Raw genomic sequence first — 26,483 nt, 5'->3', positions numbered from 1 at the left:
TGTTTGGTCACAAGCTCCTGAAGGGAAGAATCACAGATTCTCAAACCCAGCAACACCTGTAGTTAACAATCTTTGATGCAAAGGGTACTGTAACTAGCTCCTGGTCCAAGAACGGGAAAATTGCAAAATTCCACCCCAAACACAGGTAAAGACACAAGGCTAAACACCTGAGTGGGGCATACTCAGATCACAAATGGACAGAGGTGCAGCTCACCCTATAATTGTAATGGTTTAACTGATTTAGTTACATCGCTGCAAAGTTAAGTTGGTATAAACCAGATGTAAACAGATTTTAAAAAGCGTCCACATGTAGGAGTTTGCACAAATTTAAAACTATTTAAACTGAAGCAAGTTTCTTAGCTTCCCAGATTCCGAACACAAGATCCCATGTCCAAAAAAGCCTGCTACTGACTTGCCAAGCTACCATGAGCTGGTCCAACTCATCCTATGGTGGTTTATAGAGGACAGGTATAGTCACATAGCAATTTCAGCCACTTTGATATTGCTGCATTTCTCCTCTGCTATTAACCTTTTGCAAGTAAGTGGTATTTCAAATGAACTGGGGGTCAGGAGAAAGCAGGGTTTCAAAGGCCCATAAAGAAATATAGGTAATTGCAGATCTATGGTGCCGATGGATATCATGGACCCTGCATTCTGTGCTCTGTCATCTTTAATGGATTGAAGGGTACACTAACCATATGTCAAATTATGGTGCTGTTGTGAGGCCCCACTAATTATTTGTGCATTATACATCGGTTGATACTACTGGCTACTAATCTGGTGTTTAGTCAAAGCAAAAAAGTAGCTTGTGGGCAGAGCTGGGGACAGAACCACCATTTCTCTGAACATTTTGACCCATTGTATCAATAATTTAGCTGACAGCAGAAAGAACAGGAAGTTTAGAGGAGCTGAAATAGCATGCAAAGATGATTAAATAAAAGGACAGCACTGCTGACAGAGCAGGAAATTTCCGTTATGGATAGAAGCACAGATTGCTTTTGAGTAGAAGAGGTGACATAAGATTTTTGTATGTAGCGCATGCGGGCGCACCCCTCCCCCTCCGCATAGCTGATTAACATGCATGCAGCTAGGTAAAGCAGAGCTTCCCAAACCTTACACTGTGGTAAGCTAGCACATATATTACAGATTTAACATAGTTGTAGTATGGAGAGAGAGGACAGAAATGAAGGCCAACAGCTGTAGATTCTTCTCACATATGTTGCAAATGTCACTAAATGAGAGACCAAAAAGCAGCTCCACACACTTGTCCTTCCCAAGAACAAGAACTACTACAATGATAAAGGAGGTTGACTAGACCATGACAAACATATTTTGGATTTTAAACTACAAGGGAATAGATATTAAAATTAAATACTTTGAGATGTACTTTGCTTCCAAAAATATTTTTATTTCCATATCTGCCACTCAGTAGGTTTGCACACTGCATACCATTTTACATATTAAAATTAAATTTAAGAATATATGAGCATATCTTAGTCAATTTTGTTCTGGATCCAATATTTGAATATTAATACATATAAAGCTGGCAAGATCTGGACAGAACAAATACAGAAACTAAACATTTCCATGTCCCAGTACAAACCGACAAATATTAAAATCCAAAATAAATCATTTCCATTGTGTTAGTTTGCACTACTGATGCTGTGTGTTTTTTTTGTTTTGTTTTTTTTAAGGCATCTTCCTTGGCTGTTCCATGGAGAAGATTCGGTAACCCATAATATATAAGTTATTATATTATATATAGTAATATATAAGAGGTTCCTCTCTTTCACAAATATAAAATACAATTTGTATTTAGCAAGTTATGTTCATTAAGTTACTATTCATGAAAAATTACTGCATTTTGGTAATACATTCGAGACAGTTTGCTAATGGAGCTTTAGGTTTTCAACCAACAATCTTTTGTGCATTCTTACACCTCCAGCCCATCAATATAAGCCATGATTTATACTGTGTAAACAAACATTTTATAAGCCTCTGTACTTACTTAACACTGTAACACTGAAAGTGACTATCTGGATACTGTGGCTGATATGGCTCTTGACCCAACACTGTTCCAAACCACCAAGCATCATCAATAATGGATCTGAATCTATCAGCTGTAAGAGAAAGAACCATTTCCCCACTCATACATATTCTGGTAACCAAAAGTTTTTAATTATGCTTTTTTGTGAGGATGGAATTACTGGGGAGGAAACTATTGAATAGACTCAGACTTTAAGGTCAGAAGGGACCATCATGAACATCTAGTCTGACCTCCAATAGTATATTTTGGTTTAAAATTATAAGTATCTACGTCAAAAAACAGACACTAGATAAAAGAAAAATAACCCATTACACAAAGTAATGTACATTTTCACAGTAAGCTCTAAAATCCAAACATATACTAGCATGTAAACAACAAGATGTTAATATATGTTTCAGTCTGGAAGGCATGCATCACTAAAGGTGCTGAGTATTTTATAATATATAAAAACTTGTATGACTTCAACCACAATGAGGCAAAGTCCTGAAAAAACAGATGAGCCTTAACACTATAAATTGAAGGCCAGATGCTGGCTCTAGCATACCAAAGGGTTTAGGAGGCAATGAACTCCATTTCATAGTCCAGGTCTCTCCATCAGTATCTAATTCCAGCATGTTCAAATCTCTAGAAACTGTTTGCAAAAGGGTCTCAGCTGACCTCAAGTGCAACAGTGGAGCATCTGATGGTAGAGAGCTGTTGGAAGTCTCCGATAGTCAGGACACAAGCCACACAGCGGTTTTTAAATCAATGTCAACACAATGAATTGTACATAACATACTCAGAAGCTAGCCACAGTGGAAAATTTTTGTATTCTAAAACTGTATTGCCAGACACTTGGAAGGTGAAGACTTACAAGCTTGCCAATTCCTCTGCCGTGCTTCATCATAAAACTGACGCAATACAAGGAAGTCAATGACATCTGGCATGTCATGGTATCTAGATAAAAAATAAAATTAGCTTTCATTTGTGTGTCATATTATATTATGCTATGTTGTGTAGAGGAAAAAAGCTAAGGAATGCCTCTTTTAAAAAAATATGTTATCTAGCATATGCTTTCAGCAGAGAAACACATACTTGAGAGAAAATGATTTGTCTGAAAGTTTTCCAGTGGCATGGTCTATAAAGGCAAGCTTCAGGCAACACAGTGTAGGAGGACCAACTTCATATCGTATCCCAACAATTTTTACCAATTCTTGATCCTATAACAAACAAAAATGAAAGCAACAAATTCCATTAAGTTTCAGCCCTACACTAGAGACAATCTCTAGTTTAGTTTTATTACACAAAACATCTGAATAGTTTTAGCACTCAAAAGCCAATATTGTTAAATACTGTATGAGGTTTTATTGGGAGACAACCAAATCCTTACACAGAGTCTGTACCCTTTTTAAAATCAAGATTTATGTTTCTATTGCAGTGAAGTCCAGGCCTCCCATGGGCAATTTTGAAGGTTTCTTTGATGACTGAAGAAAGCTTTCTTCCTCCTTTACGTTGGTAGGAGGATATTAATGGGAAGTTGCATAGCTAAGTCCTCACTAGTTATATTTACACAAAGAATTTTAAATGCTAATGTAAACCGTTAAACACATATTACCAGTATTGAACATGTAACAACTTCAATATATTCTTACCCTAAGGACCATTTTTCTCCATGGCTCCTTGTGGGGGTTTAGTTCATAAATATTATTTTTTCTGACTGCTTCAATATAAGCTTCATGACCTTGTCGAAAATATATTACCTGTAAAAATAAAAATCCACAAAAATTATTTACTTGAAACATTAAAGTACATATTTTTCTATTTTTAGTGCCAGTTGCTATGTTAACTTTTAGATAACCTAAAATTTTATAGCACTTTTTGATAAAAGCTCTCACCTCATCACCCATTTGGGGAACAAAAGGAGATTTTCGAAGTGCTGTGTCAGTTATCCAAACAGGAGGATGGTAGTCATATAACACATCTTCGTTTACTGGCTGTGTGGGAGTACTATTCTGCACATTCTGATAAACAGGATAGTTATACATTAGAATTATGTTCTTGGTGCAGTGTCATGAAAACTTGTCATCCAAGAATTTCTTCTAAAGTCTACACAAAGTTAATACCATGAAACAATCATCAATTAAGCTTTATCCAGGACCTTAAGACCAAAAATCTCCTAAAGCCCACATTTTGGTACTCAAGTTTGGTATTTTCGTTCTTCCTATATTTGCAGTTCTTCCATTGTCATCATTAAGTATGTCAACCATAAAGTACTCTACTCCCAATAAACTTGTAGGGCACAGTTCTCTCAGAGCTGCATGGTAGTTCTTAACATGACTATCAAAAGACTTGTCTAATTTTTGAAACTACTATTCTAATGTACACTGTCTGGCAACTACTATTGAGATAGAGATATATAGATAGAGATAGATCTCATTTTATTAAACAGAAAACCTTCAGACTATTTAGATGTGTACCAAGTGTAGCTTAAAGCAAAGAAATTCCAAGTTATTATATATCTGCCACTTCAAAACTAATATTCAGAATCAAAGGTGATTATATAATCAAAATAATTCTTTGAGAAAAACACACTTACATACATTTTATATTGTATGATGACATACATTTGAAAGGCACTCTGTTTTACCACCAGTCCCCTGGCTACAAGAGTTGCAGAATTACCTGAAGCGCTCAAAGATTCTCGTTCTCCACATTACAGAACGCTATTTTCCATCACTTTAGAATTTACCAAGGAATTCAGGGTAAAATTCCCCCCTGTGCAGAGGCCAGAACAAGGCCTATAAACCATTTAATACTTGTGCTGTTTTGAAGACTTAAGTTATTTAAGTGAATGATTATTTACACTCCTTTGGTGATAGGGCTGAAGTTCTAACCAGTTATTTTCTTTAATTTATTTTAAAAGTTTTCTCATCCTAATCATCAGTATGGTGAACCATCTAATGTTTGACTAGGAGAATGTGACTTCACTTTGGATGCAGAATTTGCCCTGGTTATTCTAGGCCTATTGAATTACTATACTGCACTTTATGTAAGGCATACCTTGACAAGATTCAGAAAGTGAAGCTGGTGCAGAATGCAATCACTTGTCTATTAAGCAGTACATCATGCAGACAGCACATTACATCAGTTCTTATCTGCCTTTACTGGCTGCGAGTAAGTTTCCAGAGAGCTTAAAGTGTTGGTTTTAAACAATAAAGCTTTAAATGGTTTGGGAACTGGTTACCAGGGAAGACACATCTGCCCTCAAATGTAATATACTATGACAACTGTAATCAGTGGAGATGCCAGAGTTGGAGTCCCCTCAATTTAAAATAAAGACATTTTGTAGAAGAACCAAATTCCATAGTCACAGCTCTCCCGAATCCAGATTTCTGGCGTTCTAGGCATCTGACTTCTCGAATGGGCACTGAGAAACAGGGGCAGGATTATAAGAGTGGATCAGCTAGATATGGAAAGGTTTGTGTTGAGGATACTAAATGGCAGTTCAATTAATTTGTTTTTAGACGTTTTTGTATCAAAGACTGTTTTAAAATTCAGAAAAGCACCAAGAGTGTTCTAAAATCTAAACAAATAAAACCCTTAAGTATCTGCATTCCTTGCTTTTGTATTCAAAGATGCTATAAAAGTGGTAAAGGGTAAGAAAAGCCATGTGTTTGGACCTCATAAGAGTGAGGAGGCTTTAGTTACTTGTTGTAAAGCAAAGTCCATAAAATTTAATTAGACGATGTAATGTTGTGTGTGTGTGTGTGTGGGGGGGGGTGTTGAAAAGGGGAAGGAGCAACCAGAGTTAGTAATATCATAAATACCTCTGCCTAATACGGAGGTAACGTATACAAACTCCATAAATTCCCAGGTGCAAGATTTAAAATGTAAAAAGAGATATCGATCAAGAATTAAGTGAACAGAAGGAATTAACTGTATAATACCTCTTCCTGCTTTTTCGGTTTGGGTTTTTTCCTTCTTTTTCTTCTCCTCTTTGGAGGAGAAGATTTCTCTGCTGATACTTCATCTTCTGAAGTACTACAATATCTGATAGCTTTGCGTCGAGATGTTCGCACAGGAGGTTTGAGATTTATTCCTGCATCAGCTATCCAGTCAGAATATCTACTTGAAGAGTCACTGTTCATGGGGAAAATAATGGAAACAAATGGAATTTAGATATTCAAACAGCTGACAACTAGTTAAGAATGTTAAATGAATTATAACAATATTTGTAGGTGTAAAGTTCCTTTTCCACTGTCCTGATCTTCAGTGGTTTTGGAGGTTGTCAGGAGTAGTACAGGAAGATTTAATTGCTGTGATACATTTCTAATTCCTTCACTTTGGCTAGCAGTTTTAACTTATGGCACTAATTCTTCAGTCACTAGAATGCAACTATGACATTTTTGTCCTTATAGAAATTCTGTACAACATTTAATGTGTTCCTTTACTGTATTTCAGAAGCAGGATTCCAATAAATAGGAACATCCTGCCTACTCACAGGCAACAGAAGATACATACTTTCAGACATCTCTATTTCATTGAGGGTTTAAAAAAACAAAAACTTCCCTTTTCTAAAAGCCATTCTAATCATAGCTTATTATTGTTAGACAGGATTCCAACAAAAACAGCTGTAACTTGGCATGGACAGTCATCCCTGAGGATGAGAACAGTTTTGAAAAAATTGTGTTTGATTTAACAAACTCTGAGAATCAGAATATGCCACACTAAATATACGCAAATTTTTATTAAGCTTATAGGCACAGACTTTAAGATATGCAGTGCACATTGTGTGCAGCTAATTAAGTGCATGCTTTTGAAGACAAGTCTGCTGATATAAAAACATTTATAATTGTTAAACTATGGATTTCACCATGGCTTAGAAATCAGGCCAATTTAGAAGTTTGGATTAGTACTTTTAATAGTAAAAAGAAAAATATGATGCAGCCGTGTATTCCAAGAAGATCTGTGTGCACACTGGAGCCAGAGTCTTTTGCCTGGCAATACCTGTAGGAGGGGTGGCGCTTGTGCCTCGTGCCTGTAGTCCCTTCCTTGGCTATCTGACGCAGCACCGCTCTGACCCCTGCTCAGTTCCTTTACACCGAAAGCCCAGGAAAAGACTCCAATGCAGAGGGGATGGAGGGTGCGTCGTGGAATACAAGTCTGCCTCTCATCTCAAAGAACCATAGTTACAGCAAGTAACTGTTTCTTCTTCTTCGCGTAGATGCAGACACGAATTCCAGGTAGGTGACTAGGAAGTAGTACCTCCATCCAGAGGCGGAGCTCAGTCTACCAGAACAAGGATCGCAAGACCACTCTTCCAACATTATCGTCTGCTCTGGAAGAAATGGTCATTGCGTAAAGGTCCACAAATGTATGCATGGACGACCATGTGGCTGCCCTACAAATGTCCAATATAGACATGTCATTTGGGAATGTCACTGATGTTGCCGGTCTCTGATCGAATGTCCCCATACCAGCTTTGGAGGCGTGGCCAATGCTATCTAATATGCACTCTTAATGCAAGACAAAGCCATCTAGAGATGGTCTGCTCAAAGACAGCTTGTCCTTTCATGCGGTCGCTACATGTTACTAACAGGCAAGGCGAAGCCCGAAACTGTTCAGTCCTGTTCAGATGGAAAGATACACAGCATCTAACGTCAAGGATATGGAGGCGTTGTTCCTACGTGGAAGAATGCAGCTTAGGGAAAAATAAATCGCTTGGTTCAAATGAAACAGAGATCACCTTGGATACAAACTTTGGGAGTGGCTGAAGCGTAACCATGTCCCTGAAGAACTGCACGTAAGGAGGCCCAGCCATCAGGGCCTGCAACTAACGCCCTCCTGACAGAGGTAATGGCAATCGAGAATGCAGTTTTCTGACACAGAACAGGCAAGGGGCTCGAATGGAGGCCCCATTAGAGCGGCTAAAACAGTGTTCAGGTCCCAGAAGGGATCTGGTTCTCAGACTAGAGGATGCAGGTGGAAAAGCCCTTTCAGAGATCGTGTCACCTTGGCACAGGAGAAAACCAATTTCCCTTGGATAGGTGGATGAAACACTGATATTGCTGCTAAGTGCATTCTCAGAGAGCTGAATGCTAAGCCCAATTCCTGATAGTATAACAGGTACTCCAAGATGTCCTGGATGGAAGCCTCTGCTGGATGGGTCCCCATGGGCCAAGTACCACATAGAAAACCTCTTCCATTTCGCCAGGTAGGGCGTTCTAGTAGAAAGTGTCCACTGTTAAGTAGGACCTGTTGAATGGCCTCCCAGCAACACCCGTCTTCTTCATTCAGCCATGCAGCAGCCATGCCATAAGGTGCAAGGAGCTGATCACTGAATGCAGGGTAGACGTAGTCCTTTGTGAGGAGGTTGGGAAGGAGAGGAAGCAGCATGGGAGGCTAAACTGACAGATCGAAGAGATCTGAGAACCAATGCTGCCTCAGTCATGCCAGGGCAACGAGGATGAGTCTGGCTCAATTCACCTTCAGCTTAGTAATGACCTGGGGAAGGACCAGGATAGCAGGGGGATGCATACAGCAGAGTAGACTTCCAGCTGCAGTGGAAAGCATCAGAGAGGGAGGCTAGGATGAGTCCCTCTGAAGAGAAGAATAGGCACCACTTTCTGTTTTCCCTCATCACAAAGAGGTCAATCGTCGGAATGCCCCATGTTGTGAACATCATCTGAAGGACTTCCATCTTTAGGGACCACTCATGGTTGGGAAGAAAACCCTGCTGAGATGATCGGCAAGACACTTCTTGACCCCCTGGTAAGTGATGTCTTTTCGATACAGAACTGCCACATGTTGATCTCCTCCAGGCAGAATGATCTGGAGTGAGCTCCCCCTTATCTGCTCATATAATACATTGTGGTGGTACTGTCCTTAAGTATGTGACCACTGAATGCCTGATCTGGTCTTGGAAGGCATAACACAGATTGTTGATGGCCCAAAGCTCCAACACACTAATATGGAGTAAGGCCTCCTGTTCTGACCACAGATCCTGCAACCGCGAGTCCAGACGTGCTCCCCAGCCCAGAAGGGATGCGACAGTAACCAATGACTTGGGTCAGAGAAGGCTGAGAGAAGGGGATCTCTTGCCCACATTACACGGAGATTCCTACCAGAGCAAGGACTGCAGGACTGATGGAGGAAGGTGAACCAACCTGCCTAGAGAATGCAGGGCAGGACAGTAAACCATCCTGAGCCACATCTGAAGAGAATGAAGAGATAACCTGGTACGGTGGACTATGTGCGGACATGTGGCTCAACAGGTTCAGGCACACATGGACGTTTGTTATTGCAAACTGAGGTACAGCTGGTGAATCATCTGAAAGCAGTTGGTTGGCAGAAACGCCCTTGGCCTCATGGAATCTAACAGGGCCCCAATGAACTATTTGCTGAGTGGGAGTGGAGGTCAACTTCATGGTGTTTAGACTGAGACCCAAATGGTCGAGTAAGCATAGTGTGGTGTCAGTGTGAGCAAAAACGTCCTCTCTGGAGCTGCCTTCAGCAACCAGTCATCAAGATAGGGGAAGATATGGATTCTCTTCCTCCTGAGATATGCCATGACCGCTGCCATGCATTTGGTGAAAACCCAGAGGGCAGAAGGAAGCCCAGACAGGAGAACTATGTACGGAAAGTGGCAGTCTCCTACCATTAAGCGAAGATACTAACTCAGCAGAATGGCCATATGGAAGTAGGCAAAGTCTGCAAAGTCCACAGCAGTGAACCAGTCATTCTGAGACAAAGCAGGGAGGATAACTGATAGAGTGATCACACAGAACTTCACGTGCTTGATTTATTGAGTTCACGGAGGTCAAGGACAGGCCTCATCCCATTCTCACAGAACCTCCTCCACCACTGCCAATGCTATCAGAGAGCTGACATGCTTGAAGAGCACCATCTCGTGAGAGGGGAACCTAAAGAGGGATGGAGAGGGGGTGTGGAGACTGGATGGCGTAATCTGATCTGACAGTGTGTAGGACACAGTAGTCAGACATTATCGAGACCCAGGCATTGTAAAAGCAGGACAGCCTGTCTGCAAAGGAATGGGTGGACAAGGGAGAAAGAACAACAACTGGCACAGGGCTCTAGACCAACAAGTTAAAATGGGTGCTTAGCAGATGTCGAAGGAGGGTGTGAAGAACGACCAGGCCCCGAGCTCGAGTGCTTCCCCTTGTGAGACTTATCCCTCCTCCTGGGGCAGGCTTACTGTCTTGGGGGGAAGGGGTGCTGTGGCCTGTATGGCTGCAGTTGCTAAGCCCTGTAACAGTGTCTCTGCACAGGTAGCATATATACCCCCAACAACCTTAAGGTAGCCCATGAATCCTTAAAGGAATGCAGGATTTCATCAGTCTTGTCCAAAAACAAGGTCTTATCATTGAACAGCAAAGTCCTCAATAGCTTGCTCGACATACAGTATAATTCCTGAGTTCTGGAGCCAGGAAGCCCTCCTCTTAGTAATTTTCTGAGGCCATCGCCCTGACAAAGTGTCCATCACATGAAGGGCAGAGTGCATTGACTTTTGTGACTAAGCAGCCCTCTGCAACAAAACACCCAAAATTCATCCAGGAAGCCTTGGGCAACTGCTCCTTAAATTTGGCCATAGCTGACCAATTGAGGAAGTCATATTTGGCCAGCAGGACTCGCTGGCTCGCGATCCTCATCTGCAGTGATGATGAGAGGTATATCTTCCTGCCTAGAAGACCTAGGCACTTTTGAGTTTCTATCCTTGGAGGACGACGACTTGAATCTGCTCTGCTGAGTCCTGTCATTCATTGCTGTGACCACCAGGGAGTTCAGAGCCAGATAGGAATAAAACCCCTTGTATTCCTGTATCGGCACAAAATAGCTCTTCTCCAACCGCTTGGCCACCAGCGATACCGAGGAGTGCCTCGTTAATAGGGAAGGCCACTCTCCCAGGGACAGAGGACTGGAAAATGTCCACAAGTTTATGGGTACTCTCCTGGAGAAACTCCACCCGAATACCCAGTGACAAGGCCACCTGACATAATAGGTCCTGGTATGCCCTGAAGTCCTCTGGGTGGAAGGGGAAGATGAACCAGGCAAAACCGTACCATCCAGGGACAAGGATGAGGCTGCTGGCTGGACTACCAGCAGATCCTGCTCCTGGTGCAGTGTCTCCGGATGAGGAAATTCTGGCTGCTCCATGGGATGGGAAACCGCAGGCATCTGGACTTGTGGCTGGTCCACAGCCCCTAATGCTGCATCAGCAGGGGATCTCACTTTGACTTTGACAACAAGCAAGACCTCCAGGAGCAAACGGCTTGTCACCGGGCCCAAGGTGGCCACTGGTATGGGTAAGGAATTGGTGGCCAGTAGGCGCCAGGCCTTGAGGTGCATACCAACTTTGGTAGCCGTACTGGTCCACCAGTGGCTTCTAGACTTCTTCAGGTGACGTGGAGTGGGAGGGCGAGAAACCTGATTCTGAAGCATAGGAGTCCCAAGACCTAGGAGATGTGGGAGGGGAGATTCCACTGGGCGATCCGACTCATCTGTGGCCCAGAACAAGGTCAAGATAGGCGCCCCCAATGTAGTCTGCAACACTAGTGCTGAAAAGACTGATGGAGCAGGCAGGGTCTGTCTTGGTGCAAACAACAGTACTGGAGCACCCGGGTGCGTTGACATCAAGCGCGGCGACAGCCTCCATGGAACCATCTGTGGTAGAATCATAGAATATCATAGAATATCAGGGTTGGAAGGGACCTCAGGAGGTCATCTAGTCCAACCCCCTGCTCAAAGCAGGACCAATCCCCAATTTTTGCCCCAGATCCCTAAATGGCCCCCTCAAGGATTGAACTCACAACACTAGGTTTAGCAGGCCAATACTCAAACCACTGAGCTATCCCTCCCCCCAAGCCTACAGCACCCACTATTCTCAGGAGGTCTCCCATCCAAGTACTAACCAGGCCCAACCCTGCTTAGCTTCCGAGATCAGACAAGATCGGGTGTGTTCAGGGTGGTGTTGATTGTGTCGGTGCAGAGGATGGCCTCAGTACCGAAGACCCTTGTACTGTCTCTGGTACCATGTCCATACCAAGCCCCAGAATGAGAGCTTTGTGGTTCAGTGCCAAGACTTCAGCGGCACACTCCAACTGAAGGGCCATCATGGGTGTCAGCCCTGAAATCTTGAACCTGCAGCGAGGATGGTACCAAAAGGCAAAGTAATTCTGCCGCAGCCTGGTATGTCAACACCACTAAGACTGTCAGTACCAGCACTGTTCTCATCGGTACCAGCCTCAACAGATGTCTGAGCCAAACTTGATGGTACGAGGTGTCTGCCCTCCGCTCCCCTCCACAGATGGTGCGTCAGAAGCTTCAGTACTGGGTCAGGCTCATGGACTGCTCAAGCTGGTGCTATTTAAGGCAAAGGTCCCGTGCCACGTAAGTCCTCTTTTTGAATGATCTGCAGATCAAACAGTTCTCCTTAAGATGGGCTTCGCCAAGGCAGAGCAAGCACCACGTGTAGGGGTCGCTATTAGGAATCACCACTCCCCACAAAGGGCAATGCTTGAACCCAGGTGAGGGCATCACTGGGGAGCACTGCCACTAACACTGTGCTATATACTGTAACTTTTAACTAACACTACTATTAATTATATACAGTAAACAACTAATTGCAAGGTTGTGAAGCGAGAACCACACAGAGCTCCGACTTCAGCTGTCAAGCGGTGAGTAGGAAACAGAGTGGCCAGGGCGGCGCTACCTCATAAAGCCAAGGGACGGTCTAAAAGCATGAGCACTGCCATTTTACTAGGAATATACGGCTGCATCTTCTCAAAGAACTTAATGTTGGTAAACTCTGGGATCACTACGTCTTCTGCACTGGCACAGAAACATGTACATAGCTTAAAATAGCCATTAGCCAAATCATGCCTATAAATTCTTAAAGGACACAGTTATAGGACGTTAAAAGGTGAAACTTGCCTGTGCTTTCCCTTGTTTATTAGCCCTACTACTGGGGAAATCTTCCAACTTTTTCCTTTACAAGCCTATGAAATTAAATGTAAAGGACTCACTATTCACAGATCCTTAATGTGCACTGAAGATTCACACCAGGAAACAAAAATTCTGCATTTCTCATATTAAAACAATACAGGTCACCGCACATTCTTACATTCATAAACTGTATTTGAGAAAGAGTGGTATCAGACTACTTAACTTTTGTATTTGCTGATTTCTAAATACTTAATTTAGCTTATGCACTTCTTATGATAAATTGGAGAACCAGCCTGAATTCAAACAAGACGAAATTCAAACAAGACAAATGCAAAGTACTTCACTTAGGAAGGATAAAATCAAATACACAACTACAAAATGGGGAATAACTGGCTTGGTGGTAGTACTGTTGAAGAGGATCTGGGGCCTATAGTGAATCACAATTTGAATATGAGTCAACGTGACGCAGTTGTGAAAAAGGTTAATATTCTCAGGTGTATTAAAAGCATGTTGTATGTAAGTCTGGGAAGGTAACTGTCCCACTCTATTTGGCACTGGTGAGGTCTCAGCTGGAGTACAGTGTCCATACTTTTGGAAAGATGTGGACAAACTGGAGAGAGTCCAGAGGAAAGCAACAAAAATAAGTAGTTTAGAAAACCTGAGCTATGGGGAAAGGTTAAAAAAACTGGCCATGTTTAGTTTTGAGAAGACGGGGGGGTGGGGTGGGGGGGGAGGAGAGACACGACACGACATAACAGTCTTTAAATATTTAATGGCTGTTATACAGAGGAGTGATCAATTGTTCTCTATGACCAATGAAGTTAGGACAAGTAGTAATGGGCTTAATCTACAGCAAGGGAGATTAGGTTAGATATTAGGAACAACTTTTTAACTATAAGGGTCATTAAGCTCTGGAATAGATTTCCAAGGGAGGCTGTGGAATCCCCTAAAACCAGAGGTTTTAAAGAACAGATTGGACAAACACCTGTCAGTGATGGTAGAGGTTTACTCGGTTCTGCCTCAGTGCAGGGGGCTGGACTTGATTTCTCGAGGTCCCTTCCAGTCCTAAATTTCTATGACGGATAATAAAAATCACTGTGGTAATCCAAACATCAACTTTTTAACTTTAATGTTGCCTTAACAAGATATTTGTATTTGGCATGCACAAAATGTGGCTTCACTTTTTTTAAAAAAAATCTCAGTAAGAGTAAAGAAGTGAATATTGGTGAGGTTTTTTGTTTAACACACACACACACACAGGTCCCTTGACTCACCATCTTCCTTGATTGCTGGTAAAAAGCCCCTAATCCCAGTGCGTTTTCAAAGAATGGATTTCTTCAAGTAGCCTAATCATGCTAGATCTTTATATGGGAGATTTTAATCTACATTTGTGTTAGACATTCAAAAACAAAATTTGACAACATTCAGAAAAGACTTAAGTGAGAAAGTAGAAATATTTTTTTACCTAGAACTGTTACTGTTGCTTTTCTTGTCACTTTTCCATTCTTCCTCCTCATCAGAAGAATCCAAACAGTCACTTTCTTCTGCTTCCTGGATTTAAAAAAAAGTTTAGTTGACTATCAATCTTAATTTTTTTTTTTGCAGTGCATATTGTAAGTTTTATATTGTTTTAAACACTAAGATCTCCTTAGTACGTTAAAAAATAACAGATTATTAAAAATAGTGAAGTAAAGTTCTTTAATTTCTATTTGAGCTGACTTCCTCAACAATAATACAAACTAGCACTGCACATTAAATTATTCAACATGGGTAGACTGCACAGAAACACAGGGGCCGTAAGAACTGTTACAGCTGTTTCCAAGGCTACAACAGCCCACCTCCCAGTGGTAGCCTCACTGTTTTGCCTAGGAATACTGTAGAATTCTTTGACTGCACACGCTTTGCAAGATTTTAATACTCATTCTGAAATATAATTTGCAATATCTTAGACTCTTGATGTCCTCACAAAGTCAATGTATGACAGAATTTGGCTCACTTACCATGCAAAAGAAGGATTTAACATGGTAGAGGAAGGGGATTCACAAATGAAAAAATACCATGCCCCTCCTCCCCATAAAAACAGAAGAATTCTAACTTCTCTAAATTTGTTTTTCCTTAAATATTTCATACAAAATGGGCATGGTGATTTTGTAGATTTTCAGCATATAGATTGGCCTTAAATTCAATAATTTTTTGAAGTAAAGCAGTGTATATTTAAATACAAAATGGATTACATAGAACGTAAAATATCCCGCGATATACTGCAAAAGTTTTAACATTTCCTGCAGTTTTTGCCCATGTGAATTTCAGATTCCTAGGAGCAATAGGCCATTGTGAAGTTAAGGACTGCTTTTTTTGAAAATAGACCTAGTAACTGCGTATCAGCATGAGGGCTATCAGAGCTGGTCATGACTCAGGTTGTATCCTACAGCATACTGCACGAAACATATGTTAAAAGAAAATTGTTAAGGTTGCATAGTCAAGAACTCAGAGTTAAGAAATGCCAGAATTAAGGTTGCCTGTGCATTCAACTGCCTTAACCACGATACTGTCCTCTACTCCTGCAACCCTGTCTCATTCACTATACACTTTTTGACTTGCAACAGATGAAGCAGGGTTCCTACAGACAACAGTCTCTTCACTACACGACCCTGACTCAACCCTATAGCATAGCTACCAGTCTCTCCCCCTGGCTTCAACTACCATATTTCCCAGCCCCAGTTCTTCAATCCCCAAGTCCAGCTCTTGTTCCCTCTGCATTTGAAGGGAAACACTGAAAGGCACAAGAGAGTCTCACTGCTTTCTGTTCCTGTGCCCACCACTACCGCAGCCAAGAGCAGCGCTTATAGGGAAACTCCTGCTCAACCCCTGCCCAACACAGACAGAATCTCTGGAGAATTTAGCTGCCAAAACTCACTACTGAGCATATGCAAACATACTTTTTACCAAAGAATTATAAATTTGGATAAATTTGGGCAGTTTTTCCACAGAACAACAAAAGACATCTGAAACTAGGGTGTAGCCAATGCCAAATTTCAAATCCCTACTACAAAAGCATAAAGGCACTAGAGCTTCTCAATGAAACAATTGTAAGGGTGGGTTTTTTTTTTTTAAAAAAAAAACAATAGAAAAAAATCTCTTCCTTGGAAATGGGTAAGCTATTTTTGCTGAAATTTTCAGAAATGTTCAACCTGAGGCAGATGACTGGCATGGAAAATAGCAGCCCAAACAGACAGACAGTTTGCAACAGTACTTTTAAACAAGCAAAAGCAAGGTTTTATAACTGAAGTGTTGGGCAACCTAGAGCACTAGTAATATCTGTTGACAGTTAGCATATTAAAGAAATATTTGTTTTTGTAAAAACAGGGATGCATGCATTTTCTGCAACAGAAATCTGACATTTTATGAAACGTTCACAATACTTTCCACTAATTCCAGGTACTAAATTAAAGAATTTGGAAAAGCACTTACCTGGTTTATAAAGCCAAAACAGTCATCCCTTTCCTCATCAGATGAATCAAGTTGTTCTGTGTTATTCCGTGTTCGATAACTTGGATATTTACGCCTATGCAGTCTACGCTTGGATTGTATCAGTGAAGCTTCAGAGTCACTCTAATATATACAGAAGTAAAAAGTAAGGCATTACAGATAAAGATACAATGCTGAATTAATGCAATCCAATTTTTGCATAAATAGATAAGTTAAATATAGCTTTACAGTATGAAAGTAAACTTAATTGTATAGACTTGTAACAAATATTGTGAACATACAAGAATGCAAAGAGTATCTATTCTTGAAGAGCTGAGGTCTACAAGCTATTCAGAGTTCCCACTTTTTGCTTAAATGTGGTATACCTTACAGTAGTGTCAAAATCGTAACTCCTAATGCAGTAAGTTTTTAAAAAAGATTAAAACTGTAATTATAGTTAATTATAGTTGTGTAGTGAAACTATGATTATTTACATAAACAGACTCCTAGTTTATTCTGTAGTTTGATTATCTTCTGTGGAATTGAGCAGTTTATGAAATTAAAGAAAAAATTATGTCATATGAGAAGATACAAACAACATAACTATAAAGAAAGGTAAGGCAAAAACAAGAGTTGTTTTAAATATAAAAATAAGCTGTTATTTTGACAACATAGATTAAAACAAGAAATATATAGTCCTTCTGAATTTGAGAGAAAGGCAGGCCACTTTCACGGTTCAATTTTTTAAGAAGCTGTTATAAAATTAATAGTGGTTATTTTACAACCTAACAGAACTTGTCGCAAATCCATCCTTTCACTTACTGTTAGTAGCACACCAACTTGAAATCTACTCAATTAAAAAAAAAGTTAACTAGCCTATTATTCCGAACTAATTTCTATAAACTCTGAAGATATCTTGGAGGATTCTCACTATGTTTACACTCATTAGTACTGTAGGTGACTGGGAAAACTGCCCTGTCTATAAAATCTTGAATCCTTTAATACAATAATAGCAGCACGAAGTCCAATCCAGGCGCTCTCGACTGTCAAACAAGCTGCCAACTAAGTTCCAGTCAGTTCCGTGGATGGAGGAAGGTGAAGCTCCCAGAAAAAAAAAAAAAAAGCCAATTCAAGGGAGTCACCATTAAATAAAAAAATTACCAGAAAAATGGGGCATTGGGATCTGGGAGAATCCTGCAAGATGGTATCTTCAGAGACTTTTGTACGTACTTTTTCAACTCGTGGCTCTCTCATGCAGAAGTTAAGAGCTCATCATTCACTATATCAGTTTCATACCTTTTCTGAGAACTGAAATGTCTTCCTTTTCCTCTCTGTTGTATAGAGTGCTCTCTCTTCCTCTCCTTTTGCAATACGGTACTCCTCCTGTTTTCTACAAGAGATTTTTGAAACTTGTCAAAATAAAAGTAAAATCACAATTCTGAAAGTAAATTGAGTAGTTACAGGTTTGTCTTCTTTACAATACTTTATATTCCGACACTGGACCTAGCAAAATTGACACTTTAAATGTCCAAATTTTAACCTCTCTTGGAATGGTTATAACATGATGAAGAAATTCTATGGTTTCTACATTTTTAGGGTTTTTATATAGCTATCAATTCATAAAGAAAAAACTCTCCTCACACATTGGCAGACATGGTTGATAAGCAGAATTTACAAGAGGATTTTTCTCCCAAATTCACCACCTTGTAGGATGAAATAAATCCCCACTCCATTTTCAATCTATGGTCCCATCAGTAGAAGTAGGTCCAAATATATGGATAGATCACCTCCCTTACACACCTTTTTGGTCCCATCTACACTACTAGAATCATGCTAACAGGCACCATGTACAGTGATAGGCATCAAGAACATATTTGATGTTTGCAAAGGAACAGGTTTCTAGATTTTTCTTTTAAACATGCTGGCCAAGTAAAGTAGATTCAACCAAAATCTTAGCTGATACATTTAACACTAGAGGGTTTGCTTCTCTTCCTCCCCACAACCACCAGGCTTTGCAAGCAGTTGATGATGACAACAGGAGTTCGTCCTCTTTCCCTTTTGCAGACACCTGGCTCTGAGGCTGGGCTGAAGGAAAAAGCTTTTAACAGCCCCCTTGGCTACAAGTGCTGCTGTTCCTTATCCTCAGCAACAAATGCTACTCCTCTTCCTCCCAGGCATGTAATGCTCCTGTATGAAAGCAACAGCCAGCTGTCTTCAAGAACCTTCTTCTGCCTCCTGTTCAGGCAGTGCTCCTCCTGTGTTACTGCTGGACAGCAACTTGTACCAGGAGAAGAGTCGCTCAGGAGCCCCCCAAATATTTTTTTTAATCTTTCCAAGTTAGTGAATGTAACCTTATAACCCTCACTTTTCTGAAAAATGGGGAGCATTCAGTGAACCTAACTAGCCCTTCAATTCTTTTGGAACAGGCTTCATTATTTGCAGTAAATCCTCTTACATGCTCAAGTTATTTTCCAACTAGTTAGTTCTCCCTTCACCCTTATTTCGCATACTTTTACCAACTTAGTTTTGAACGCAACTGAAATTAACATTTAATAATTTCAATTTGCACAGGAGTATATTTTTAGTGTAGGCCCAATAGCACTGAATAAAGGAGAACATTAAGGTATTAAACATCTGGAGTAATATTGATAGCAACATTTTTTTTTTTTTTTTAAAAAAAAAGAGATGTCCTTCATATGAGCCAGCTAAATTTTCACGCACCTGAATAAATACAGTGGTATTTCTGGTACAACTACTCTTCGTTTCCAAGCTTGAAGGTCTCGCTCTGTGGCAATTTGACTTCGTGGAGCATTCTGATGCATTTGACGTACACCTTCCACTTGCCCACTGCGACGCAGACCAATATTTGGGGGGGACTGGATGTCTAAACTTGGCCTTCTAAACCCTAAAAAAATATGATGAAAGAGTAGAAAATCCTCTGCCACTGGACACCTTTGGTGTCTAGTTTGCCCCAATTGTTTGACTGTAAATTAGAAATTAACATTCTCCAACGAAAGAAAGCTCACAGGAAACATATTAAAGAATCAAACTGTGTGAATAGATTGCCTTCTCTCGTGATAAATAAATTCGGGATTTCAAGCTGTTTTAAAAATCTTTATTACTTCCACTGCTACTTTCAAACCCCAGTGAAAGGCAACACAGTATGAAAGATGTTCTGAGTTTTTCCTGCTGATTTTGCACCAACAGCTAGCTACCTAAATACTATTCCCAGCATGACACTTATATAGTCATAGGTATATACATGTTGAACAGAATCATGTTCATTTTAAATCCACTTGAAGTCCACAAGGTAAAGAAAGGGAGAAGAAACCATTAATCAATGAAAAGACATTTTTGCAAACTTTAGAAAAATACAAGTAAAAAGTGAGTTTCAAGAACTCTTGAAATATTACAGTACTCTACATATATCCTTAAATATTTAGCTGCCTGCAATCAAAACCAATGCTTTTTATATGTTTAAGGTTGTATGTACCAAAAACTGGAGATTCAACATTTTTAGATACATTTACAGAAGTACCTGGAGGTGTTTTAGCCCAAAAGGCACAGCCAAAAATCCCAGTTTTATAGGGCATCTTGATCCCAGATGGTAACAGATAGTCCACATGGGTTCTAGTCTATTTCATACTCAAAAGTAGCACAAAAAACTCTTCAGATGAAGTGATTTCCCCCTCCCCACACCTAAACAAATATTTATCAGTATTTACTGACCTCTTCTAGGTGTTCCTTCTCCATTTTGTAGTCCATTTGGAACAACTTCTTGATCTGATCCAGTTCTTTGGTCTTGCTGTTGCTGTAACTGTCTTATCATGCCATCAAGAATGTTGCGTTCCAGACTTTGTTCATCCTGGTCAACAGTTTGCTGGCCTATCACTTGCTCAACAACCTCTCCATCACCTGGTAAATTTAATGCAAACAACAAGCAAAATGGTTAACAGCCATCGAACTAAAGTTGGCTGTGCTGATCACCTTCACAGCACACCTTAACAATTAAGCTGGTCTAAAATTGAGTATGAGGATAATTCTGAAACATAATGTAGATAATCACCCACAAGTTATTTATATTACTTCATATTTTAAAAAGGACATTTCCCAAACCTAAAATGAACAGAAATAATTCATGAGTTTTAAAAAATATATTTGCAATCGCTGCAACCCAAATATGGCATCAGAAAATTTAATTAACCAAAAAACCTCCATAAAAATGTGAAACAGACTATTTTCACTGTTTCTCCAAACCAAGAAATGCAAAGCGTAAACAGCATAAAAGCAAATTAGATTAAGAAGCTCTGTTTCAATAATTTTAAGATGTTATCCATACCACAGGCAAGGATTTTTTTTTTTTTGGGTAATATTTAATATGACGTGTGTCTCAAATTCTTTACTGATTCTTGTATACCCATGCTATGGTTGCATACAGCCAGGAAGTCAGTTATAAACTAAAAGACACTAGAAGGACGAAATCTTTTGTTCCAAAGAACTCTCACTTTTTCAATTTGTGCTAAACCACCACCTTCATTACCTGCCAGTGCATTTGTGATTATATCCTCTTTGTAAACCAGCAACTAGAAGGTGAAACTATAGCAAATACGCTTGATCAGACAATATTACATCCGGTAGATATTTGCGGTACAAGACAAGTACATAAATCTCAAGTAAAATATAAAAATAGCTTTGAGGTAAATGTAGAACATTAATCTTTTCCTATTCAAAAGAACTGTAATGGTTCTAAAGTCTAGTCAGACAGACACAGACAGATCCTGAAGTTAAAACTACTATTCTTACTTGTTGCTATATATCCCAGTTGAGGAATCAAATGTTCGTCTGCACAGTTCTCTCTTCCTGGTACTAATCTCTGGTATTTTGTTGGATGAGGGTTTCCATCCACATCTACTAAGAACGGAGGTGGCATGAGATGAGGAGCCTGTTGTGTCTGCTCATCTAGGACATAATTGTTAGCGTCTCGAATCAATGGTCGGTAGTCAGTGTGGAAGAACATCTGATCAGGAATCTGGAAAGAAATGAAGCTTGCATACTGTCAATTTGAAAAAAGGATATGTTAAAGAACTTGCACGTAGAAGAAAATTATACTAAGTTACCTCCTATTGCAACAATCGGTATTGAGAGACCAAGTTCTCAAAAGGAAAAAAGCCACACAAAGATCCTATGCCATCCTAGATTTGTGTTGCTCTGACGATATATCCCTCACAAAAGCAAGGAATTTTGATAGGCAAGCAGTTAAAAGTATTCAGTATGGAGATCTTTGAGAGGATAATACATTGAAAGTTCTGCAATGCTATATTAAATAAAATTGCTGTTTAACCCTGAAAAATAACTATAAAACAGCATTTCAAATTTACATTTTTAATTTAACATTTAGCAAACTTTTGCTTTGTTTCCATTTAAACATATGATTTTCCAACTGCTAACCTACAAATTTGCCATAGGATCTCAAAGTCAGGTTGGGTTCTTTCTTCATCAAGAGTTAACACCAGAAAAAGATTCTGCAATCAAAATTAAGCCTTCAGTTACATCCAAGCAACTGCACTGAAGGAAAGTGGGGGTGCAAAGTGTCAAAAAGGTAACAGTCAGAACTTCTATTACTGATGGTAATAAAGTATAAAATATAAAAATAAGCAAGAAGAAATGAACGACTTTTCACTTTTTGATCCCAAGTTGAATAGGTAGGATAGTTAGGAAAAAACCCTCAAATGATAAATGTTGAACTAGAGTGGTCATTTTTTACAAAATTTTTGTTTGTTGTTTTACAATAGACTGGTACTTCATACATTCTTGTAAGAAAAATTACTGCTTATTAAGAAAAGCAAAAAACAAAAGTCAAGATAGTAAATACATATATCCAAGTGTGCATTATATTTTTCACATGAATTTATATTCCTCTAGTCATCATCATGAAAAGCTAATGTCAACAGAAATCTGAACTTACCTTTTCATAAGGCTTGTTACACCCAAAACCAAATATCAACAGATGCCCATGAGAATCTGTACAGGCAAAATGTTGTCCATCTGATGAAAACTTGCAGTCAAAAACAGCACCATGTCCTTGTCCTTCAATCTAGATTGAGGGCATGAAATTCAAGGTAAGTGGTGTCATATTTTTTGGAACAAGCAATACTGTACAGCCTTCTCCAAACTTCAATTACCAGAGACTCCGTGTTAGTTAAAAACAAGGTCATATTTCTCCTACTACACGTTACAGTGAAATTTTGTTGTTACATTTAGTTTATTTAACGTTCCCCATTACATGATAATTAGGACTCCCATCTTGGAATTGGATCTGCATTGAAACCCCCTTAACACCTGTAGAGTCTCTCTGAAGTCAGTTGGACTTTGCAAAGGCAGAAGCATTCACCCATGCAGATCTGATTACAAGCTTGGGCCCCACCAGCAACATACCCCCAAATACAGTCCATTTTTCCCTGCTGAGAGGGGAATATGAGAAATTTAGAGATTTATCCTAGGTCTCTACTATATGTAACCTATTCTCAATATAAATAAAGAGGAACATAAAATTATATTTAGATTGCGAAGTCAAGAGTCTATAGTCAACTATTTAGTTTCCTAGATAGGTCCAAATTTTGAGAGACTAAGGGTACGTCTTCACTACCTGCCGCATTGGCAGGTAGTGATCGATCTATGAGGGATCAATTTATCGTGTCTCATCTAGATGCGATAAATTGATCCCCGAATCGAAGTCTGTACTCTACCTCGGCAGGAGGAGTAAGCGGAGTCGACGGGGGAGCCGCCGCGGTTGACTCACCGCCATGAGGATGGCCAGGTAAGTCGAACTAAGATACTTCGACTTCAGCTACGTGAATAGCGTATCTTAGTTCGACCCCCCCTCCCAGTGTAGCCAAGGCCTTATTTAAAGTTGTGGATCACCTGTAATTTGAACAGCTAAAAACATGCTTTTTACAAAGCTTTATATTTTTAAACAAACCCACTTTAATATCAAATGCTACTTTTCAAAGCACCTCACTGTTATAGCACTGTACAAAGATATCCTCAAGACAAAATACAAGACAGCCAATCCCTTATTGTCTACATCTAGAAAGAAACAAAAAAAGTGTGAACAGTGGTTATACTAGCACAACTTGGGGAAAAAATAAGTTATTTAAAAGTGGAGAAGGATGGGCTAAGACAGCTGTCAAAAATAAAATGAGCTCCATATAGCTGGGTGAACGTAGTGGGGTGGTCACCCTGCTCTGGCCCGGAAGGGGTTAAAAGCAGCCCTGAAGAAGGCTGCAGCAGGGAAAGGGATTAAGAACAGCTGGGGGAAGCCGACAGTGTAGCTGACCACAGCTGCAGCCAGCTCAATCAGGGCCCAGCTGGCCCTTATAAGACAGCTGTAAGCCAGAAGCAAAGGAGTCTCACTCTAGCCCTGGAGTCAGAAGGACTAGCTGCCTGAGAAGAAGGTACCTGAAGCCGAGCAGTGCTGGGGAAGCGCAAAGGGAGCTGGGGAGCTCCAGCCTGGTAAACCCCCAGGCTGCAGGCATTTGTAAATGCCCAGAAAGGTACTGGGGCTGCAGAGGGGCAGCTTGGGAATAGGCAGAGGCAGCTGGCCCTAACCTCTTGGCAGTTATGAGTCGCCATTACCCTGCAGTCTGCCCCAGTGAGCGGGGCCTAGCTGATGACTGACAGTAGCCACTGAGGCAAGGTGGGTTTAGAGGGTTGGGGGTTCCCCTGGGAGAGGAGACCCAGAGCAAGGAGATACTGCTGGGGCAGAATCCTGAGGTAAAGGGCACCGGGGTCCAGGAGGGACACAGGACCAGTGGCTGGCGAGACACCAGCCTGCAGAGGGCGCTCCATATGCTGGAGAGCTAATTTCCTGGACGACCAGCAGGAGGGGCCGCACCAGTGAGTCATCGCATAGCTACAGTGAACCACAAAAAAAGGCACCATCACTTGCTGACTTAAATGACAGTAGCATTCTTACAGCTGACAATGTAATTATTTGTCAGAATGAGCTTTGAGGTGCTGGTCTAAATAGAACAAGGGACTACACAAGGTAAAGGGCTTTAAAGACCAACAGGGCCAAATTAATATCAAACCACCATTTTAGAAGCCAAAGAAATGGGGAGAGAAGACACTATGATCACAATTGCTCAAACATGTTGCAAATCCTGAAAAAGGCAGAGGAATGTACAATAATTTGATCTTACCATGTTAAAATAATGCTTAGTTTTGATGCCTTTTGTAATATCCCATATAAAGATATTGCCATCATGGCCTGCAGATAACATAATCCTTGAATCAAAAGGGTGGGTCTCCAACACAAATACTTCATCCGTATGTCCCTATTTTAAGATAGAAAAATAGGCATACAAAAATCACAAGTTTACAATTAATACGTTAGTCAGTTCTGAATTCATGCATCCATCATGATTCCTCCATCATCTAACACTTCTAAGACCCTCAAGACTGCCTCCAGAAATCTGAACTTTTGGTGGCTCAACATTCATGCAATTGTGAAAGTGACAAACACTGTACATGGGTGCAAGAGTCAGGGCACCTTGTGACAAAGACAAGACTGTTTCTGAACTATACCATTGTCTGGATTCAAACAAATATGGCAACATACCTACTTAATTTGAAAAATGGGATTTGATATTTATTCGAGAAAAGTCAAGCTTTTCCCTACTTCACATGGAAGGTGGGCTCAATTTTATTGTTTTGCACAAATCCGTTAGTCTCTAAGGTGCCACAAGTCCTCCTTTTCTTTTTGCGGATACAGACTAACACAGCTGCTACTCAAACAAACAGGGATGTTTTTTGATGGAAGGAAAGCTGTTGGGTTTTTGGGTGTTTATTTTTTTTCAAATAAGTACGATACATGCATTATATTCAGATACAAGCTTCCAAGACAATCAAATGTAATGACCAATTCAACATGCAAATGCCACTTTAATACTATCAAAAGAGAAAGGCTGCATATTTTAAAAAGCAGGTAAGATCATTACATACCACCATATCATGAAGTAATTGCCCAGTATAAGAATTCCAAACTTTTAGCAGATGATTATTCACAGCAGTAACAACAAAATTATCATTTTGATTCCAAGCTATCATTGTTACTTTAGGCTTCATAAATCGGTCTTCTTCAGAATGAGAGTCACTATTTAAAAAGAGACCAGCGCCAGTGTAAGTATAACTTTTAAAATAAATGTTCATTTCAATATCTAAACAAAAATCAAACTCTTGTGATGCTAAGAATCTGACATACTGAGCTAAGGATTAAACTCTAGGCGTAACTTGTCCACTATTTTGATATTTCTGCAGTAACTTGACCGTAGAATGTGTTGACATCTTAAAAACTTTAAATCTGAGTTTTCTTGCTTTGGTAGGTTTTACTTTAAATCACAAAATTGCATGCAAAACAAGTGTCTTTTTAATTTAAGGGAAATATACCACTGATATGTTTTAGGCTCAAAATGTTAGTGAATCTACTGAAGAACTGATACTTAAAAAAACCCCTCACCCAACAGTCCAATAATGCTCAGCTATCCTATTTCACTTTTTTTTTTAATTAGATAAATTTCATGAGAATGGGATGTTTCTGTAAGTTGTCACAGTACAGTTCAATAAGAAATTTATTTGAATATTGAAGTTAAGAACCAGAATAAACTATAAAGATACTAGAAACCAAGGACCTGGGAGTCTCAATCCGCCCTGAAGTCTGATTGTAAGTTACTCTTGCTTCTCTTTTAAAGAAAAAGAGACTGTTGAACCCACTGTGTGTCTTAATTCACAGTCCCTACATGTGTACGTCAAAAAGATTTGTGGAAAACAAGGGAGACCTAAAATAAAACAAATTCAATTAACTGAATGTAGGCCTCTGAAGAAGGGATGGGAAAGCACTGCTAAAAATGTTAGTGTATTTATTGGATACAGTGCACAAAATTACCTCCATCTTTTTAGATGGAGCCCATATGAAACTGACTTCCTCAAAATTAGGAGCACATTTAGATTTTTGGAATTTTAATTTTGA

General features: G+C 40.0%; 1 protein-coding gene and 1 pseudogene across 6 annotated transcripts in view; both read right to left on the bottom strand.

The window, feature by feature from the left end:
• BRWD1 (bromodomain and WD repeat domain containing 1) overlaps positions 1-26,483 on the bottom strand; it is a 113,268-nt gene that overhangs the window by 54,920 nt on the left and 31,865 nt on the right. For 4 of the 6 annotated variants that reach the window (XM_073360442.1, XM_073360460.1, XM_073360451.1 and 1 more), the window contains exons 14-28: positions 25,460-25,610; positions 24,658-24,792; positions 22,422-22,550; positions 21,260-21,485; positions 20,186-20,371; positions 19,178-19,361; positions 17,753-17,846; positions 16,460-16,600; positions 14,454-14,539; positions 5,974-6,166; positions 3,922-4,047; positions 3,679-3,786; positions 3,122-3,246; positions 2,901-2,983; positions 2,009-2,120 (exon numbers count right to left, since the gene is read on the bottom strand). In XM_073360442.1, the coding sequence (XP_073216543.1) occupies positions 2,009-2,120; positions 2,901-2,983; positions 3,122-3,246; positions 3,679-3,786; positions 3,922-4,047; positions 5,974-6,166; positions 14,454-14,539; positions 16,460-16,600; positions 17,753-17,846; positions 19,178-19,361; positions 20,186-20,371; positions 21,260-21,485; positions 22,422-22,550; positions 24,658-24,792; positions 25,460-25,610 (2,079 nt within the window). Of the gene's footprint in view, positions 1-2,008; positions 2,121-2,900; positions 2,984-3,121; positions 3,247-3,678; positions 3,787-3,921; positions 4,048-5,973; positions 6,167-13,973; positions 14,062-14,453; positions 14,540-16,459; positions 16,601-17,752; positions 17,847-19,177; positions 19,362-20,185; positions 20,372-21,259; positions 21,486-22,421; positions 22,551-24,657; positions 24,793-25,459; positions 25,611-26,483 lie in introns of those variants that run through there. The other 2 variants (XM_073360477.1, XM_073360485.1) reach the window with 2 other exon arrangements.
• LOC140905662 (5S ribosomal RNA) lies at positions 11,907-12,025 on the bottom strand (annotated as a pseudogene).

Source organism: Lepidochelys kempii, chromosome 1 (genome assembly GCF_965140265.1).
Source record: "Lepidochelys kempii isolate rLepKem1 chromosome 1, rLepKem1.hap2, whole genome shotgun sequence".
Lineage (NCBI taxonomy): Eukaryota > Metazoa > Chordata > Testudines > Cheloniidae > Lepidochelys > Lepidochelys kempii.
Note: the sequence above shows the minus strand (reverse complement) of the source record. Positions and strands in the feature narration are given on the sequence as shown.